The sequence below is a fragment of the Lissotriton vulgaris genome, chromosome 3_1 (assembly GCF_964263255.1).
Source record: "Lissotriton vulgaris chromosome 3_1, aLisVul1.2, whole genome shotgun sequence".
Taxonomy (NCBI): Eukaryota; Metazoa; Chordata; class Amphibia; order Caudata; family Salamandridae; genus Lissotriton; species Lissotriton vulgaris.
Window position 1 is genome coordinate 1,505,264,745 of NC_141689.1, and position 18,664 is coordinate 1,505,283,408.

At 51.1% G+C, this 18,664-nt stretch overlaps 2 protein-coding genes across 2 annotated transcripts in view; both read left to right on the forward strand.

Moving 5' to 3' along the window:
• Positions 1–18,664, forward strand: part of METAP1 (methionyl aminopeptidase 1) — a 264,690-nt gene that overhangs the window by 236,861 nt on the left and 9,165 nt on the right. The window lies entirely within an intron of this gene.
• Positions 8,174–10,160, forward strand: LOC147728077 (uncharacterized). The gene is made up of 2 exons (XM_086963229.1): positions 8,174–9,951; positions 10,058–10,160. The coding sequence occupies exon 1, from the start codon at positions 8,294–8,296 to the stop codon at positions 9,884–9,886; it is 1,593 nt and encodes a 530-aa protein (XP_086819355.1). The 5' UTR covers positions 8,174–8,293; the 3' UTR covers positions 9,887–9,951; positions 10,058–10,160.

Sequence of the window (18,664 nt, forward strand, 5' to 3'; positions counted from 1 at the left end):
CACACACTGCACCCTCACACACTGCACCCTCACACACACTGCACCCTCACACACACTGCACCCTCACACACTCTGCACCCTCACACACTCTGCACCCTCACACACTCTGCACCCTCACACACTGCACTCACATGCAGCCTCACACACTCTGCACCCTCACACACACTGCACACACTGCACCCTCACACACTCTGCACACACTGCTCCCTCACACACACTGCACCCACACACACTGCACCCACACACACTGCACCCACACACACTGCACCCACACACACTGCACCCACACACACTGCACCCACACACACTGCACCCACACACACTGCACCCACACACACACTGCACCCTCACACGCACTGCACCCTCACACGCACTGCACCCTCACACGCACTGCGCCCTCACACGCACTGCGCCCTCACACGCACTGCGCCCTCACACGCACTGCGCCCTCACACGCACTGCGCCCTCACACGCACTGCGCCCTCACACGCACTGCGCCCTCACACGCACTGCGCCCTCACACACTCTGCGCACCCTCACACACTCTGCGCACCCTCACACACTCTGCGCACCCTCACACACTCTGCGCACCCTCACACACTCTGCGCACCCTCACACACTCTGCGCACCCTCACACACTCTGCGCACCCTCACACACTCTGCGCACCCTCACACACTCTGCGCACCCTCACACACTCTGCGCACCCTCACACACTCTGCGCACCCTCACACACTCTGCGCACCCTCACACACTCTGCGCACCCTCACACACTCTGCGCACCCTCACACACTTCACACCGGAACATACATTCCAAATACCACTCATTGCCACATATTTACACTGCACTCAATGCAACATACACTCCAAATACCACTCAGTGCCACATAATTACACTCCACATAATTACACTGCACTCAATGCACCATACACTCCAAATGCCACTCAGTGCCACATAATTACACGCCACATAATTACACTGCACTCAATGCAACATACACTCCAAGTACCACTCAGTGCCACATAATTATATGCTACATAATTACACTGCACTCAATGCAACATACACTCCAAGTACCACTCAGTGCCACATAATTATATGCTACATAATTACACTGCAATCAAAGCAACATACACTCCAAACAATACCACTCAGTGCCATATAATTATATGCTACATAATAACACTGCACTCAATGCAGCATAGACTCCAAATACCACTCAGTACCACATAATTACATGCCACAAAATTACTCTACTGAATACAACATACACTCCCCATATTACCACTCAGTGCCATATAATTACACACCTCATACTTACACTCTACTCAATGCAACATAGATGCACTTTATCTGTCTATCTATCTATGGCCCTCACTCTCTATCGCACTCACTCTATCGAATCACTCAGCACCACCACAGCATCACTCAGGGGCACCACAACATCACTATGCGCCACCCCAACATCACTCAGCGCTACCACCGCATCAATCTGTGCAACCATTCAACAACTGGTTCAAATATGTTCTCAATGTTTCAAGCATTATTACAAATGTCACAAAAAGATGTAAATATTTCACTTCTGTTCTTGGTTTTTCGCCACAATAAAATACAATTAACATAATCTTCACAAAAGTTATTTACAAAAGCTATTGCCATTATAAATTACAGTAACTTTTATTTAAGTATTAATTTTAAAAAAAACCATTTTTATTTGTAATAATACATCTAAGTCACATAAATACAACACATATTGCATTACAAATGCTATAGGTGTCATATTTGCGAAAGTTAAAACTATTGGCATTGTAAATTACAAAGCTATTTATTTAGCTATTTTCAAAACCAACACGTAAATACAAAATTTGTCATTTACAATACCAATAGCTCAAACTTTCCTAATGCGAGACCTATTGCATTGCAAATGCTTGTTTAAGTTTGGACGCCAGATATTTGGGTTTACCTGTGTAAAGGGCTTTGTGGGTGAGGCAGGCTGTTCTAAAGTTCTCTTGCATTTCTATTGGTAGCCACTTGAGTTCTTTTAGTGCCGGAGAGATGTGGTCAAATTTCTTTATTCCAGTGACCATTCTGGCAGCCGCGTTGAGTTGTTTTCAGAGGAGCAAGATGTGGTTTGGCTATTCCTGAGAGGATTGTGTTTCCATAGTCCAATCTTGACAGCACCAATGCTTGGGTGGCTTGTTTGAGGTCTTTGGATGGAATGAAAGGCTTTATTTTGTTTAGTAGCTTCAGGTTAAGAAAAGCGCTCTTCACCGAGATCTTAATATGTTTGGTCAAGTCTAGTTTGGAGTCTAGCGTGATGCCTAATGATTTGACTGAGTCAGCCAGGGTGAGGTTCTCATTGAGCGCATCAATATCTTTTAACCACTCGATCATTTGTGGGTTCTCTTCTTTGTTCGAGATGAGTAGTTCGGTTTTGTCCGGGTTCAACTTTAGGTGGTTGCTTGACAGCCAGCGTTGCACTTCCTTTAGTGTTTCATTGAGTCTATGAATGTCTTTAGATGAGATTTCCAATTAGATTGGGTATCAGCGTAGAGGTGGAAGGGGATGTTAGCTTTTCTGAGTAGGGTGGAGAGGGGTTTCATGTAGATGTTGAAGAGTTGAGGGGAGAGCACTGATCCATGGGGCACTCCCCTCTTGACTGGGTGAAGGTCGGATTTAAAACTTCTGATTTTGATTCTTTGGGAGCGGTTGTGCAAGAATGAGGAGAACCAGTTGAGGACCACATCATCTAGACCAGCCCTTTCTTCGAGGGCTTTGAGGAGAAGATTGTGATCAACTGTGTCGAAGGCCCCCGATAGGTCTAGGAGAATGAGGCAGAATTGGTCTGAGTCCAATGATTTGTGTATGTCATCAATTACGTTGAGGATTGCGGTTTCCGTGCTGTACCCTTTCCTGAATCCTGACTGATGTGAGTCTAGGAGGTTGGCATTGTCCTAGTGCTGAGTTAGTTGTTGGAGTACACTTCTTTCTAGGGTTTTGGGAAGGAGGGGAAGGTTATAGACTGGTCTGAAGTGATTTAAGTCATTTATGTCCAGGCCTGTTTTTTTTTTTTTTTTGCAATGGGGTGACTTGTCCCACTTTTAGACAGTCTGGGACGATTCCGGTTTCTAGGGAGCTGTTAATAATCCTGCACCACAGTGGGCTAGGGAGAGTTTCAGTTTTCTGGTGAGTTGAGCAGGAAGGGGGTCTAGGGAGTGAGATGAAGGTTTAGAGGTGGAGATAAGTTTGACTATCTCTCTTCTTCTAGAATGGGCTGGAAGAGTGACCAGGGTTTAGTAGTGGGAGGGGGAGCGCTACCAAGCACCCCATCCATGCTGCTATGGGGGGGGGGGGGGTCGAGCAGTTGGTAACCAGAGAGCGCTCGATCTTGGAGATCTTATCATTGAAGAAGTTGGCAAAGTTGGTGCAACGTTCTTTGGAGGCCTGCCCCAGGGAAGTATCCGATTTGGAGGTTTGCGGTCTAATACTGAAGAGCTCCTTGTGTCTGTTTTTTGTGCTATCCAGAGCAGAGCGGAAATACATGGATTTTTTGTTCTTGATATGATTGTTGTATTTCTTCCGGATAGTTCTGAGTTTGTCGCGATGGAAGGTAGTGGGCAAGCTCCTCCATCGTCTTTCTGCAGCTTAGTTGTCTTCTTTCTTCATAGTGTCCAAGAGTCGAACCAAGATCTGGACAGAATGGCTAGATTTTTTTTTTTAAAGTTTTAAAGGTGCAAGTTGGTCAAGAAGGATTACCATATTCGTGTTAGAGCGAGGTGAGGTCTGTTCTGAATAGAGCTTTGTTGCTGGGTAGGAGCAACTTTAACCTATCTTCCATGACGTCCAGGGGGATCTGGGAGAGATTTCTGGACCCTTTGGGGGGGGTATTGAACAGGAGGCAGGGATAGGACTCTTTGGTTGATATGGATTAAGATCATGTGAAGTCCACTGTTGTCGATCGTAATTGTGTCTTGGTGGGCAATGCTGGCATCCAAGGTCGCTCCTTTGTTGTGAGCTTCTTAAGAACAGTGTTGGGAAAGGTTATTGTCACAAAGGAGAGTACTGAGCGATTGAATTAGTGTGTTGGCCTCGTTCCAACGTAAATTGAGATCACCCAGGATTATGTGGTTAGTGTCTTTGAGTGCGCAGTGGGCAATCAGATCTAGGTGTTCACCGAAAGTAGGGGTGTTGCCAGGTGGGTGATAGAGAAGGTGACCAACTAAAGGGCTGTTGTCCTTAATCTTGATGGTGACAGATAGGCACTCAAAGGAGCTATATTCGCATGGGTCCATTACAGCGATGTCTATGTCATCTTTATGGATGATGAGGGCTAGCAAAGGCTTCGACAAAAAGTTGGAGAAGATTTTGAAGAATTTCATAAAGTACACATCAGGACCAGGGTCTTTCCCAGATGTAAGTGAGTTGATGCTGGAAACCATCTCCTCAAAAGAGTTTGGGGTGTTAAGGAGAGATCTGTCCTCTGGTGAGACAATAGGAAGGGTGAAAGCGTTTAAATAGGAAGAGCATTCTTTCGGTTTGATTATGGTACTTGGAGTTTATTGGTCGGTGTAAAATTTATGGAAGACTTCTAGAATTTCCTGGGCGAATGTTAGTGTTACACCAGCATTATTGTTATCTGAGGTAATGGATCTACTGAGTTTGGAGTGTTTCAGGTAGTTCGCTAGGACCTTACCCGCTTTATTTCGAAAGCGGTTGTGACGTCAGTTTTGCAGCGTTAATCTTTCTGGATTCACTATGCTGTGCATATTCCGCGGTCTTGTGGTTGGGTCCGGATTCGTAGTCTTTTCCACGCGGTCAGGGAGGCCTGAACGCACGAGGATGGACAACACGCCGTTCAAGTTCTGCCCGAACTGCAGACACAAGTACGCGCAGAAGGACCAGCACCCGGTTTGCAACCTTTGCCTACCGGTAGAACACAGAAGCGAGGACTGCGCCGTCTTCGCCCAGAAGACCCTTCGTGTGAGGAAGAGACAGAGGGTAGCACACGCCACCCTCGAAGGAAAATCCCCGACGCCATCCCTGTACGAGCTGGGGATGTCCTCGGAGGAGGACAACGCTGCCGCCGAAGACGACAGCTACACGGTCGTAGAGACCGATTACAAGAAGACGCCTGATAAGGTAGGAGACTCAACGTCCCACAAGAACACGAGAGACTCTGAGTCTCGAAAGTACGAGGCCAAGAGCCCGAAGGCGCCGACGCAGCGACATCTGCCGTCCGCGACCACAAGCAGGCCCAGCGTATCCTCTGAGAAGGAGTCCCTGGCACCGAAAGCTGTTGACCAGCAGAAAGCGTCGAAGATCGTCGCCGAAAGGGACCGATCGACGTCGAGTGAGAGAGACCCTAAACCCTCGGCACCGTCCAAGGACCCGAAAGCTAGTTCGACGTCCAAGCCGTCGACGTCGAAAATCTTGCCGCCGAACCAGGCGACTAAGAGAGGGGCCGAATGTTCCGAAGCAGAGATCGCGGCCGAGATGGAAAGGAAGAGACGTCGGCTAGAAGCCGAAATGGCAAGCCTCTTGCAGCGGAGAAAAGATTTCGCCGCCGAGATGAGTACCTTCACGATTCCACACAAGACCAAGCACGCCGTGCTAGATCTGGTCGAAGAGGAAGAAGAACATGTCGACGAACATGTGCCTAGCGACGAGATGGTCGACGACCAGGAGGGTGAAGAGAATCCCTACGAGGATTACGGCTATGAGGACGAAGAGGGCAGTAGGTTGGACGCCGAGTCGGCCACCTCTGACCCACGCGAGGAGGATTACCTAGACGTCGACACAGAGAGCCCGCAAGAGGCGGTCGACTCATACCCCTCGAGACCCTCGCTGCCGGACGACATCGGGGCATACAACTCGGCGATACAATGTGCCGCAACTGCTTTCAAGCTAAAGCTCGACGAGGAAAAGCAGAAAGCAGACTTCCTGCTAGAGACATTGCTCCCAACACAAACAAGAAGCCAGTTCCTTCCAATGCTCGAGAGCGTCTTGGCTCAGGGACAGGAGGCGTTCAAAGAGCCCGCAACATGCAAGGCGGTAACTCCCAGAACAGAGAAAAAATACAAACACTCCTCGAAGGACCCGGCCTACATTCGAGGCGAGGTCTCCGCTGACTCCATTATCACGGCCACAGCTAGGAAGAGGGCGAGCGTATCCACTACCTCGGGCCCACCACCGGATAAGGAGAGCAAGAGGATGGATCTGGTGGGGAGAAGGATCGAGAGAAATGCCGTCACCAACTGGTGGCTAATTCCAACGCCCTGTTAAACAGGCACATGTACCAGATCATGGAGGGGCTGGGGCAGTTGGTGAAGGACCTACCCCAGGATGCCAGGCAGAAGGCCGAAAAATTGATCGAAGAAGGGAAAAACGCAGCTAATTCTTGCCTTAAGACGGCCCTGGACGGAGCAGACACCGCCAGCAGGCTCATGATGATGGGTGTCACGGAAAGGAGACACGCCTGGCTCAGGATCTCAGGGTTCAAACCAGAGGTACAGCACAGTATCCTGAACACGCCGTTCAACGGCGAAACGCTTTTCGGAGCGACCGTGGACGAGAAACTATGCCAACTCAAAAAAGATAACGAGACGGCAAGATCCATGGGGGCATTGCAGTTCAGGGGCAACAGAAGAGGCACCCCGGCACGGAGGCACGGCGGAAGAGGTGGAAACCAGCCAGGTACATCACACCAGGCTTTCCAGCAGACGCACCAGGCAGACTCGCAGGCTCAGCAAGGTCACCAGAAGCAGTCCTGGCAATACCAGCCAAGAGGTCAGTCCTTTCGAGGGAGAAATGGCCGTGGCCAGAATAGAAGAGGGGGGCAGCAGCCCACCTCGAAGTGACTTCAGACACCTCCGGGTGCCCGACCACAGAAAAGATCCCAGGGGGCACCACGTACGAAGGGGTCAGGACGATCTAAAGACCTACGACCACATGACACCAGTGGGAGGAAGATTAAAGTTCTATCTCCAAGAATGGAGAGAAATAACATCAGACAAATGGATCCTGAACATCATCCAATTCGGATACTGCTTGGAGTTGGAGAGAAAACCAACAAACAGAAAACCAAGGGGGAAGCCACCAGCAAGAGAACAGCTGGCGAGGCTTCAGGAAGAAGTGCAAGAACTTCTACAAAAACAGGCCATAGAAAGAGTTCCCTTCAGGGAAAGGAACAAGGGAATATACTCAACGTACTTCCTGGTACCAAAGGTCGACGACAAGATGAGACCCATCCTAGACCTAAGGTTCCTCAACAAATTCATAAGAACACAAAAGTTCAAAATGACCTCCCTGCAGGAGGTGCTGCCGCAATTGCAGGTCAGAGACTTCATGGTCACGATAGACCTCAAGGACGCCTACTTACACATACCGATGAACGAGAAGCACAAGCATATGCTCAGGTTCGCAATCGGAGGAGGCCACTATCAGTTCACAACGCTGGCCTTCGGACTGAAATCCGCACCAAGGGTATTCACGAAGTGCCTCGCGGCAGTCGCAGCGCACTTACGAAGACAGGGGATACACGTATACCCTTAACTGGACGACTGGCTGGTGAAAGCAAACTCGTACCAGAAGTGCAAGCAGCATGCACATACAGTGACGAGCACGCTCATAAACCTGGGGTTCTCCGTCCATTGGAAGAAATCATCAATGGAGCCGGAGCAAGTGAAGATCTTCCTGGGGGCAGAGATCAACACCTTACAGGGCAAAGTGTTCCCCAGCGAGAAGAGAGCAAGGGCACTGGTCAAGGAAACTCGCCTATACCGGAAGGGACAAGCTCGGACAGTGAGGACTGCGAGCAAGATCATGGGGATGATGGCATCGTGCATCCACCTAGTGCCGAATGTGCGGCTCCACATGAGACCCATGCAAGAATGGCTCCAGGAACAATGGTCACAGGCTTCTGGCAGTTGGGAGGATCTTGTGGTGGTGACGCACGCAGTGCAGAAGGAGGTGACATGGTGGACCTTGGAGAACTTAACAAGGGGACAGCCTCTAACACTCCCAACTCCGACAGTGACCATCACCACGGACGCATCCCTGAAGGGATGGGGCGCTCACATGGAGGAACTCAAAGTGAGGGGTCTTTGGACGCCAGCAGATGCGACAAAGCACATCAATTACCTCGAATTGAAGACAATCTTCCTTGCACTGAAAGCCTTCCAGACAAGAGTGTACAGGCAAAGGGTGTTGCTACAGACAGACAACACCACGGCGATGTTCTACATCAACAAACAGGGTGGAACACAGTCAACGCTTTCGACGCTGGCGCAGGAGATATGGAGGTGGGCCATCCCTCTCCAGATAGACCTGCTAGCCATACACCTACCAGGGAAGGAGAACATTCAGGCAGACTGGCTGAGCAGACAGACCTCGGCATCCCACGAGTGGGAGCTCAATGCTCAGGAGACAAGGAGGCTGTTCAACAGGTGGGGAACGCCATCAGTGGACCTGTTTGCAACACGCCAGAATGCGAAATGCCGAAACTTCGCATCCAGACAACACGAAGAAGGGTCCCTTGGGAATGCCCTATGGATAGATTGGTCCGGGAAATTTGCGTACGCTTTTCCCCCGATACCACTGATACACAGAGTACTGAGCAAGTGCAGAGCGAGCACCATGACCCTGATACTGGTTGCGCCACAGTGGGCGAGGCAGACATGGTACTCGCAGATCATGGAGATGGAGCAGTGTGCACCCCACAGATTCGGCAGAAGAAAAGACCTGCTCTCCATGCAGAACGGAGAGGTGCTGCACCCAGAACCAGAGAGCATGAGCCTAGTAGCATGGCTCCTGAGGACATAGAGTTTGCACATTTGAGACTGCCTGAGAGCACCCTCAGGGTCCTTCGGGAGGCACGAAGGCCCAGCACAAGGAAGTGCTATGTCGCAAAGTGGAAAAGATTCACGATGTGGTGCAGGAGGGAGAGACTCCACAATAAAATGAAAAAGGACTCCACGGTACTGAAGTACCTGACACACTTACTGGAGGAAAACCTCAGCTCGTCCTCCTTGAGAGTTCACCTGGCGGCTATAGTGGCATACACAAGGGGTGAGATGGGCAGAAGCTTCTTCACATCACAAGTTGTAAAGAGGTTCCTGGAAGGAGCAAAAAGGATTGCACCACCCAAGCGGGTGCCACCACCGGCATGGAACTTAAACGTGGTCCTGACGGAACTCATGAAGGAGCCCTTCGAGCCGCTTCACAAGGCCTCCTTGAAGATGCTAACTATGAAAACTGCTTTCCTGGTTGCAATTACGTCCTTACGCAGAGTGAGCGAGCTGCAAGCGCTAACGCTACAGGAGCCCTACTTACAAATACACAATGACAGGGTGGTGATGAGGACCGACCCACACTTCATGCCGAAGGTGGTGTCCAAGTTCCACATGAACCAGTCCATACAGATACCAAGTTTTTTCCAAAAACCAACCACTAGCGCAGAGCGAGCTCTGCACACACTGGACGCCAGAAGGGCGGTCATGCATTACATTGAAAGGATAAAAGGACACAGGAAAACGAAACAGTTCTTTGTGTCGTTCGCCAACAGTTACATGGGCAAGGCAGTGACTAAGACCACTATTGCACGATGGATCGTGCAAACAATCCAACTCTGCCACAAAAGGGCAGGAGAAGAACTGGCAGAGGGGGCACGCGCCCACTCCACTAGAAAAAAGGGGGCTACAATAGCCTTCCTGGCCAATACACCCATACAAGACATATGCCTGGCGGCAACATGGGCTTCGGTGCACACATTCACGAAGCACTATTGCGTGGATGTTCAGATGAACAAAGAAGCACAAGTCGGACAAAGGGTGCTCCAGCATATATTCAGAAACCAGAGCTCATCTTCCACCCAGCCGCCACGGAAATGAGAAACCGCTACGAAATCTATGCACAGCATAGTGAATCCAGAAAGATTCACGCTGCAAAACGAATAGTTTCTTACCTGTCGGTGTAGTTTTGCACCTTGAAGATCTTTCTGGATTCACTAGCGAACCCACCCACCCACCTCCGCCAGAAAGATGAGGCTGGAGAGAGAAGAGGTGGTAAAAAAAAAAAAGGAAAATAGGAGGAGAAGAAGTAAGAGAATATAAGGACAAGTGGTAAAGAAATTATCACCTGAATAGAACATTGCCATTGCTTCGGAAAAGAAAGAAACACGGAAAAAAGAATCCGAAGATGTCGCCCAAGAGTGGGAGCTTCCGCAGGAAGCATGCCGACGTCACCGGAAATGCACCCGAGGAGGTGTGACACCGATGCCCACAAAGGCTACAAAAAAAAAAAATTAAAGAAGACTACTAATCCGGACCCAACCACAAGACCGCGGAATATGCACAGCATAGTGAATCCAGAAAGATCTTCAAGCTGCAAAACTACACCGACAGGTAAGAAATTATTCGTTAGGTCACATAAGACCCACCCTGGCGCGCTGATGTCCATGTTCTTCTTTTCCGCATGCAACGCTGACCCAAATCGTGTCTCCTGGCCTGTTTTAGACCTCCCTTTTTTTACCTTGAGCATTTTTTCTTGTGAACAGTGTGCAAATGCCTTTGGGCTTCAAAACGTGTTCGTCTTGCGTGTGCCAGATTTCATCGATGGACCCCTCACTCCATCTGCATGTGCTGTTTGGGGGAACACCACGACGCCACAGATTGTGAGGCGTGTCAGCAACTGAAGCCGAAGTCCCAGCGGGAGCGCTGGATGAAACTCCTTTCGGCGTGCATAGTCACCCCGCCTGTCCCCCGCGAACAGCTTCAAGAACCGCCACCTGTGTCTCTGACATAGTCCTTCTGCCAGGCCCCAAGAGTGTCGCTCACCTGTTGGTAAGTGTCGCAGTTTGTCCCCGGCCCACGGGGCGTGGGATCTCCGTGGGTGGTAAGGCCCCGCGCGTCGCCGTCCTTTCCGCCGTTTACTGGTGTCGGGGGCAACTAGCGCCTAGATGGGAGGCCTATGCTGCAGCCTTGCAGGCCTCGTTGGCTCCTCCTGGGACGTCTGCAGATCCCTTGCGGCGTGTGGGGGCTATTGCTGCGTCTCCGGCGCCGACAGGTTTGGCTCCAGGTTCGGAGGATGTGGTGCCGTCTGGGTCCGACCCTTCGGGGCTCCCTCCTTCGGACCACGGCGCCTCTGCTTAACCGCAAACCCTTGCGGGGGTCCCTGTGGCGTTGCAGCATGTCCCCGAGTCGTCCTCGGTCCTCTTGGCAGGCGACTGCCTTGTCAGAGGCCGAGGTGATGCCGCTCAGGCACCAGCAGCGGCTGGTCCTAGCGGCGCCGCAGGGGCTGGCGAAGGGTCAGGGCGTGTCCCCCGGACCCCTGCTGTCCCTCCACACAGACGGCTATCTCATCTGAGGTCGAGTCGGCGCCGTTCCTTAGCCGCCCCGGTTCCGACCCAGCCTCGTTCTTCTGCGGCGTGCGTTGTGGCCGAGGTCGTCCCGCGTCTCCTTCGACACTGGTGTGGACCTGCCGCTACACGCGTACTCTACATCGTCGGGCCAACATAGTCATGGATTAGTCTTCGGATGCCCCCTTCGGTGGTTGATGGTCTCATCTTCTCCGGAGACGGGTCACCGCGTCGTGGCTTTTTCCCCGGCGGCTTCTAAAGATGGCTCTTCGTCACAGCTGCAGTCTTTGCCAGAGACTCCTCAGGTCCCCCATTCCTTGCCCCCCCCCCCCCTCACCCTTTTCGTGCTTGGCCTTTCCCTCCTCCGTTTGGACTGGGGGACGGCCGCCTTAACTTGCAGCCGTCGCCCAGAGTGGAGCTGCTTTCACCACCGCTGGGACCTACGGAAGCTGGCGCTGCCTTCGCTCGAGCTGGTTCCACGGCTGCGGGGATCTTGCGCATAGGCGATCCAGCTGCCCATTTCCCAACGGATCATCTTTTGGAGGTCCTCAATCAGGGTTCTGGTGGTCAGGAGCTGCTTCTTCCCTTCGAGGCGTTGCTCCACACTTCTCATTTAGGGGCGGCCCGCCACGGGGGACCTAGTGCCCCAACACCTTCTGCACTGCCACCGTCCTGCTATGCATGACCCCGTCTTTTTCCCTCCACCCCTCTACCAGGGGCCCTCTTTTGCAGACTGCCGTTCCCTCTGCCATCAGTGTTGGCTCTCCCGTCACGGGGGGCCCGCTGGTTAGATTCCTGGGGCGCAATATCTTTGCCTCCACCAGCGCGGCCTTGCGGGCCCTTAATACTCTGTGTGTCTTGGCTAGGGCTACTTCTTGCTTGTAGGATTCGGCTGAGTAGAAAATATAAGGATCTGCACAAGGGTCTAAGGGATAGTATTTATTGACCAACTGAACTCCATACCCCTAATCCAATACACATAGAACAGAAGGGAGATGGTCAGTCTATTTGATCAGACAAAAAACCTCCTTACGCTCGGAAGAAATGCTCACCAAACTTAGATAGCTTGCCCAGCACCTGGCATGAGTGTGAATTCCATCAGCCCACCCTTTTGGCGGAGCCTCGTCATCTGGAAAACAATGGAGTAGAGTCTATGCAGCCAATGTTGCTCATAGACTAACAATGTTGGATACTTGACCTCTTACTACTCTAGATTAACTCAGCCAAAGTGCTTTTCAAAATATGCGAGTGCTGATGGTGTGCAGTGCTGTTTTGGACGTGAAAATAAAAATAACTATAAGGGCGAAAAATATGTTTATTGGAGATCGTCCAAATGTCATGGATATAAACAACCTGATAGTATGGAACAAATGTACTATCTCATGGCAATAGGTAAGGTCGACATGTTTCAGCCGCTATGGCAATATTGCCTGGCTTTCTTCAGGACCTAGTAGGTGAAATATGCTACTGCATGAATAAAAACACTATGTATGAAAAATTGATTAATGTTTCAAAGGGAATGAGTACATCAGTGGTCAAAGACCACCCTACCAGAACTGGATAACATGTATGTGTAGGTAAGTGCGTACTCTTCTTTCCTAAGACAAACAAAAAGAAGGAAAGTTAAACTGAAAGATGAGGAGCAAAAACATTCTGCAAGGATGTCAATTCTGCCAAGTAATTGACCAGCCCTGTCAGTGGCCTCATTGGAAATACTGTGCTTCTGAATGAAATTTAAAATTACTCACCCAACTTGCTGTGGGAGTATGCTTCACCTCACCCGGCAACTGCTCGGTGGTTGAGGCCCCGCTCTAGTTGTAAGTGGAACAAGGGAACAACGGTGATGCCATCATACAACCTGGTCCCTCAGTTTCACTTTTACATCAAATAAATTTTAGACCTAAATCAGATATAAGATCTGAACATTCAAACACTAAGCTAAAAACAGGTAGGCCTTTTGTTAATGTTTGTTGCCTTATGAGAGAGATTCATGGCTGTTGAGGAATGTTAGCCACTAAGAACTAATATGTATGGCCATTTTTCATTGTTAGTCATAGTTGTTAATAACTCCAACATTACTATACATGCAAAGGAGTATTGAGAAAAAATCCTAAGTTCTAATGGACCAATTTACAAAAAGTTAAAACCCAAAGGCTTGTACTGGTTGATGACAACCTTAATGGAAAGGAGGCCAAGCAACAGAAGCCATCCAATGGTATCTCCTTACATGTCCGTCGGTACCCCCTGTCAAGCTCAGAGCCGAAGGGGAGGTACCTGACAGCAGGAAGGTGTTTCTTTTTATAGTGCCCTTGATTGGTCTAACAAGCACTCATAATTCAATAAGCCAATAGGCGGGTATGATGCTGTTAGCATACCGCGCCCCTGCCAATCGCGCAATGCGAGATTGAATCTAAAGTGTCCCTCGCGCAATACGATGCGCGTCTAGTGGGAACACTACCTAAAAGAGAAAACACGCATGCGCGCCCGGCAGTGTATTCCGTGCCGTGTTTGTGCGCTCCCACTTGTTAGTGCTGTATAGTGGCAGAGACAGCACAGGGCTGCGCCGCTTACATAAGAAGAGTCGGGACAAGCGTTTGTTGTTATAATTTGCCAAGTGACCAAGTTAGACTACCTATAGCATATTATCAAACAGTATAAAAGCTCGGGAACACTTACTACATGTTTTATATTTATTGGCAGATCTAACTCTTTTCTTTTATTCTTTTGGCCAGTGATTTTAACACAAGAACGATTGGGAGTGGCCATTTAGTTACCCTAGACGAGTCCATCGTCGTGGTCGCCGGGATGACGTTGCGGCAGCTACATAGACGCCGCTCTCATGCGCTGACGTCAGTTTTTCTTTTTCTGCGCCAGTCAGCGCAAATCCAGGAATACCAATACCTCCAGTCACTTTTTGACAGATTTTTCGCAACTTTTGTTGAATTTTTGAGTCTTTGACTCCTGGTGCACGAGGGATGCCCGGCTTCAAGGCACGCGGCTCCTGTAACCAACTGATGTCAGTGACGGATCTGCAACGCGTGTACCTCTTTTACCTGTAGCGCTACCACAAGTCATGCTCCAACTGCCGGTCGAAGGCTTTGTGGGAGCTGTCCCGAAAGCTGCTTGAGCGCTGGCAGTCAAATACGTGCCGTTGAAGGTCGTGCGAAGGTCAAATGTCTCTGGGCAGGGTCATTTGAACATCAGTAGCGCTGCGACGCTATGCCTGGATGAGATGGACTGGCTTTTCGGGGGATGTCCAGAACACCTTGATGGACATGCCTTTGATGGATGTCGCCTATTTGGCGACAAAGCAGACAACGCTGTAGTGTTTCAAGGACTCGTGCTATGGCCAAGTCCTTGGGCCTCTCCATCCACCCTGCACAGTCTGCTTTTCGCCCATTTCGTGGCTACTGAAGGGGTGCCCGGCTAAGTCCCACCCAGAGCCACAGGCCTCAGCAGGTTTCCCAACCTTTGCGCGGCCAGGGACATGGGAACAACCATCGTGGTTCCAAGGGCCAGCGGGCAGGCCAGTCCACCAACCCCCCTCTGCAGCAGACTCCAAACCACTGCATGCCGGAGGATCATTTGGCCCTTCTCCATCAGGAAGTAACGGCTCTCTTCGCCAAGGGAGCCATCGAGCGCGTTCCTGTCCCAGAAGTACGTCGTGGTTGTTGCTCCCACTACTTTCTGGTCCCCAAGAAGGACAAGGGCCTGCATCCTATCTTGGACCTTAGGGACGTCAATCGCTGCCCCTGGAAGGAGAAGGTCAAGATGTTTATGCTTATTCAGGTCTGGTCTGCCCTCGAACCTGAAGACTGGATGGTAGCGTTGGACTTGCAGGATGCTTATTTTCACATTCCTGTCCTGCCAGTCCACTGGCGTTACCTACGGTTCACTGTAGGCCATGAGCACTTTCAGTTTAACGTGCTCCCTTTTGGCCTTACCAGTGCCCCTCGGGTGTTCACGAAAGTGATGGTGGTCGCAACTCAAATGCGCAGATCAGGGGATTCAGTCTTCCCAGATCTCGACAACTGGCTGTTGAAAGCAGGCTCGCCCCAGGCAGTCCTCTACCACCTCCAGACTATGGCCGACCTGCATTCGCTGAGGTTCTCCATCAATGTGCCGAAGTCGCACCAGATTCCCTCTCAGAAGCTCCTCTTCATCGGAGTGGTTCTGGAGACTAACTGGTTTTGGGTCTATCCTCCTGAACAGTGATATTCAGGCTATGATTCCGATTTTTTTCAGCTTCTATCATGGGTTTTGGTCAGGATGACCCTGAGGCTGCTGGGCATCATGGCCTCCTGCATGCTGCTGGTCGATCATACCAGGTGGCATATGCAGCTCTGCAGTGGGACCTGAAGTTCCAGTGGGCGCAGCATACGGGGAATCGGTCTGATTGCGTCCAGATCTCGGCGGGCACTGCACAACAATTGCAGTGGTGGCTCACAAACCAGGATTGGGTCAATGCCAGATTCTTCTCCCTTCCCCAACCAGGCCACACTGTGGTGACTAACGCATCCCTTCTGGGTTCGGGTGGCCACATAGAGGCGGATATCTGAGGCCTCTGGTCTCCGGCGGAGTCTGGGTTTCACATCAACCTTCTGGAGTTCCGGGCGATTCGTCTTGCACTGAAAGTATTCCTTCCCTCTGTCCGGGGAAGAGTGGCGCAGGTGTTCACGGACAACACCACCTGCCACAAGCAGGGCGGTGTGGGTTCGGGGACCCTATGTCAGAAGCCCTGTGCCTCTGGACATGGTTGGAACATCGGGGCATATCCCTGGTGGTTCAACGCCTGGCAGGTTCCCTGAACGCAAGGGCGGACGATTTCAGTCGCAGGTGCATCAATGATCACAAATGGTGTCTTCACTCGGAGGTGGTGCAAGGTCTCTTTCGACAGTCGGGAGAGCCTTAGTTAGATCCATTCGCCACCGAAGAGAATGCGCAATGTCAGCAATTCTGCCTGTTGGAATTTCCAAGGCGACACTCTCTCTGCAACGCTTTTCGTGTGCGAGTGGAGTTGCAGTCTGTTGTACGCCTTTCCGCCTATACCAATTCTGCCCAGAGTGCTGAAGATCAGGCGCGACCGGGCCAAAGTCATTCCTGTGGCTCTGGATTGGGCACGAAGAGTCTGGTATCCCGAGCTGCTCAACATGGCCATAGATCCTTCAATCAGACTGCCTCTTCGGGAGGCTCTTCTGTCGCAGCAGCAGGGGACGGTGGTCCACCCGAATCTGTCCAGTCTCCACTTCCTTGCGTGGAGATTGAGCGGCGGCAGTTGACGCCTTTCGACCTGCCTCCTGAAGTCTGTGCCATAATCTTGGCAGCCAGGCGTCCCTGCACTAAGACGGTATACGCCAGCCGATGGAACAAATTTGTGGCATGGTGCACAGCAAAGGCTGTGGATCCCCTTTCTGCCCCTCTTTCTGAGGTTCTCTTGTTCCTTCTCTTTAGCCCAGCAGGGCTCTGCTTTGGGCACTATCAAGGGCTATCTTTCAGCCATCTCTGCCTTCCTTAGGCTGCCAGATAAGCCTTCTCTTTTCAAGTCCCCGGTAGTTAACTGATTCCCCAAAGGCTTAACACATCTCTTTCCTCCAAGCCCCTTCGTTATGCCTCAGTGGGACTTGAATCTTGTTCTAACCTATTTAATGTGCGCTCCCTTTGAGCCACTACATAACTGTCCCTTTTGCAGCGTGAATCTTTCTGGATTCACTATGCTGTGTATTATTCCGCGGTCTTGTGGTTGGGTCCGGATTCGTATCTTCTTATTTTTTTTAAAAAATTTTTCCGTAGCCCAGGTGGGCGTCGACGTCCCACCTTTGGTGTATTTCCGGTGACGTCGGCACGCTTCCTGCGGAAGCTCCCACTCCTGGGCGCTATCTTCAGATTCTTTTTTCCGCGGTTGGGTCTGGATTCTTCCCGAAAGGGCTCCAAACATTTTTGGAGAAAGAAGAAAAATACGCACTGTTTGCAAGAAAAGAGATTAAGACTACAGGCGACTACATCATTGAAGAGAACGACTAAGGATAAGAAGATCTTCAAGAACTTCTACGTCCATCGGAGAATGCATGCTCAGGGGGCCCCTGAACGCATGAGATGGACAACACTCCTTTCAAATTCTGCTGTAACTGCCACCACAAGTATGCGCAAAAGGACCAGCACCCAGTCTGCAAACTTTGCCTACCGGTCGACCCCAAGAGCGAGGACTGCAACGCCTGCTCCGCCTTCACTCCGAAGACTCTTCGAGTGAGAGAGAGACAGAGTATAGCCACCGGCCCTTCGAGACCTGGAGCTATAATCAGACGAAGAGGACAACGCCGCCGCAGAACACGACGGCTACACGGTCGTAGAGAACGATATTACGAAGACTCCAAAGAAGGTAGGAGACTCTACGGCCCCTAAGGCACCAAGAGACCCAGAGTCTCGAAAAATTGAGGGCAAAACCTTGAAAGCACTGACGCCGAAAACTTCGGCGTCCGCGGCTACACCAAGGCACAGCGGATCCTCTGAGAAGGACTCCCAGGCGCCGAGAGCTGGAGAACAGCAAAATACGTCAAACCGCCCCCGAAAAGGAGCATTCGACGCTGAGGGAGAAGGACCCGAAGGGCGCTTCGGTGCCAATGAAGGACCCGAGAGCCAGCTCAGCACCGAAACCTTTGACGACGAAAGTCGGCTCGGCGCCAAAAAGAGCGGGCGATCCATTCCACACAGACCACGCGGCCGAAATGGAGAAAAAGAAGATGCCTCGAGGCAGAGATGGAAAACATCCTGCAGCGCAAAAAAGATTTCGACGCCAGGACGAAGGAATACACAATCCTGACGAAACCTAGGCTATAGCTGGTCGAGGATACACAGGAGGAGGACTACGACGTCGAAGGACAGTCGGTGGGCGTCGAGACCTTCGACGATCAAGAAGAGGAGGAGGCCTCCTACTACGAGGATGAAGGAGACGACGACCGCAGGACACTCCTCTGGTCTGCAATCTCGGAGACTCAGGAAATAGATTGGCAGGACGTCGACACAGAGAGCCCAGAGGAAGCAGTCGACACGTATCCCTCGAGGCCCTCGCCGCCAGATGACATCAGGGTCTACAACACAGTCATCAGGAATGCAGCTGCAGAACTCTAAGAAAAGCAGAAAGCAGACTTCCTTCTCGACACACGGCTCCCTACACAAACAAGGAGCCAGTTCCTGCCCATGCTCGACAGCGTCATGGCACAGGGAAAAGAGGCTTTCAAAGAACCAGCTACATGCAAAGCCGTCACTCCCAAGACTGAGAAAGTATAAACATTCCTCCAAGGACCCACTCTACATT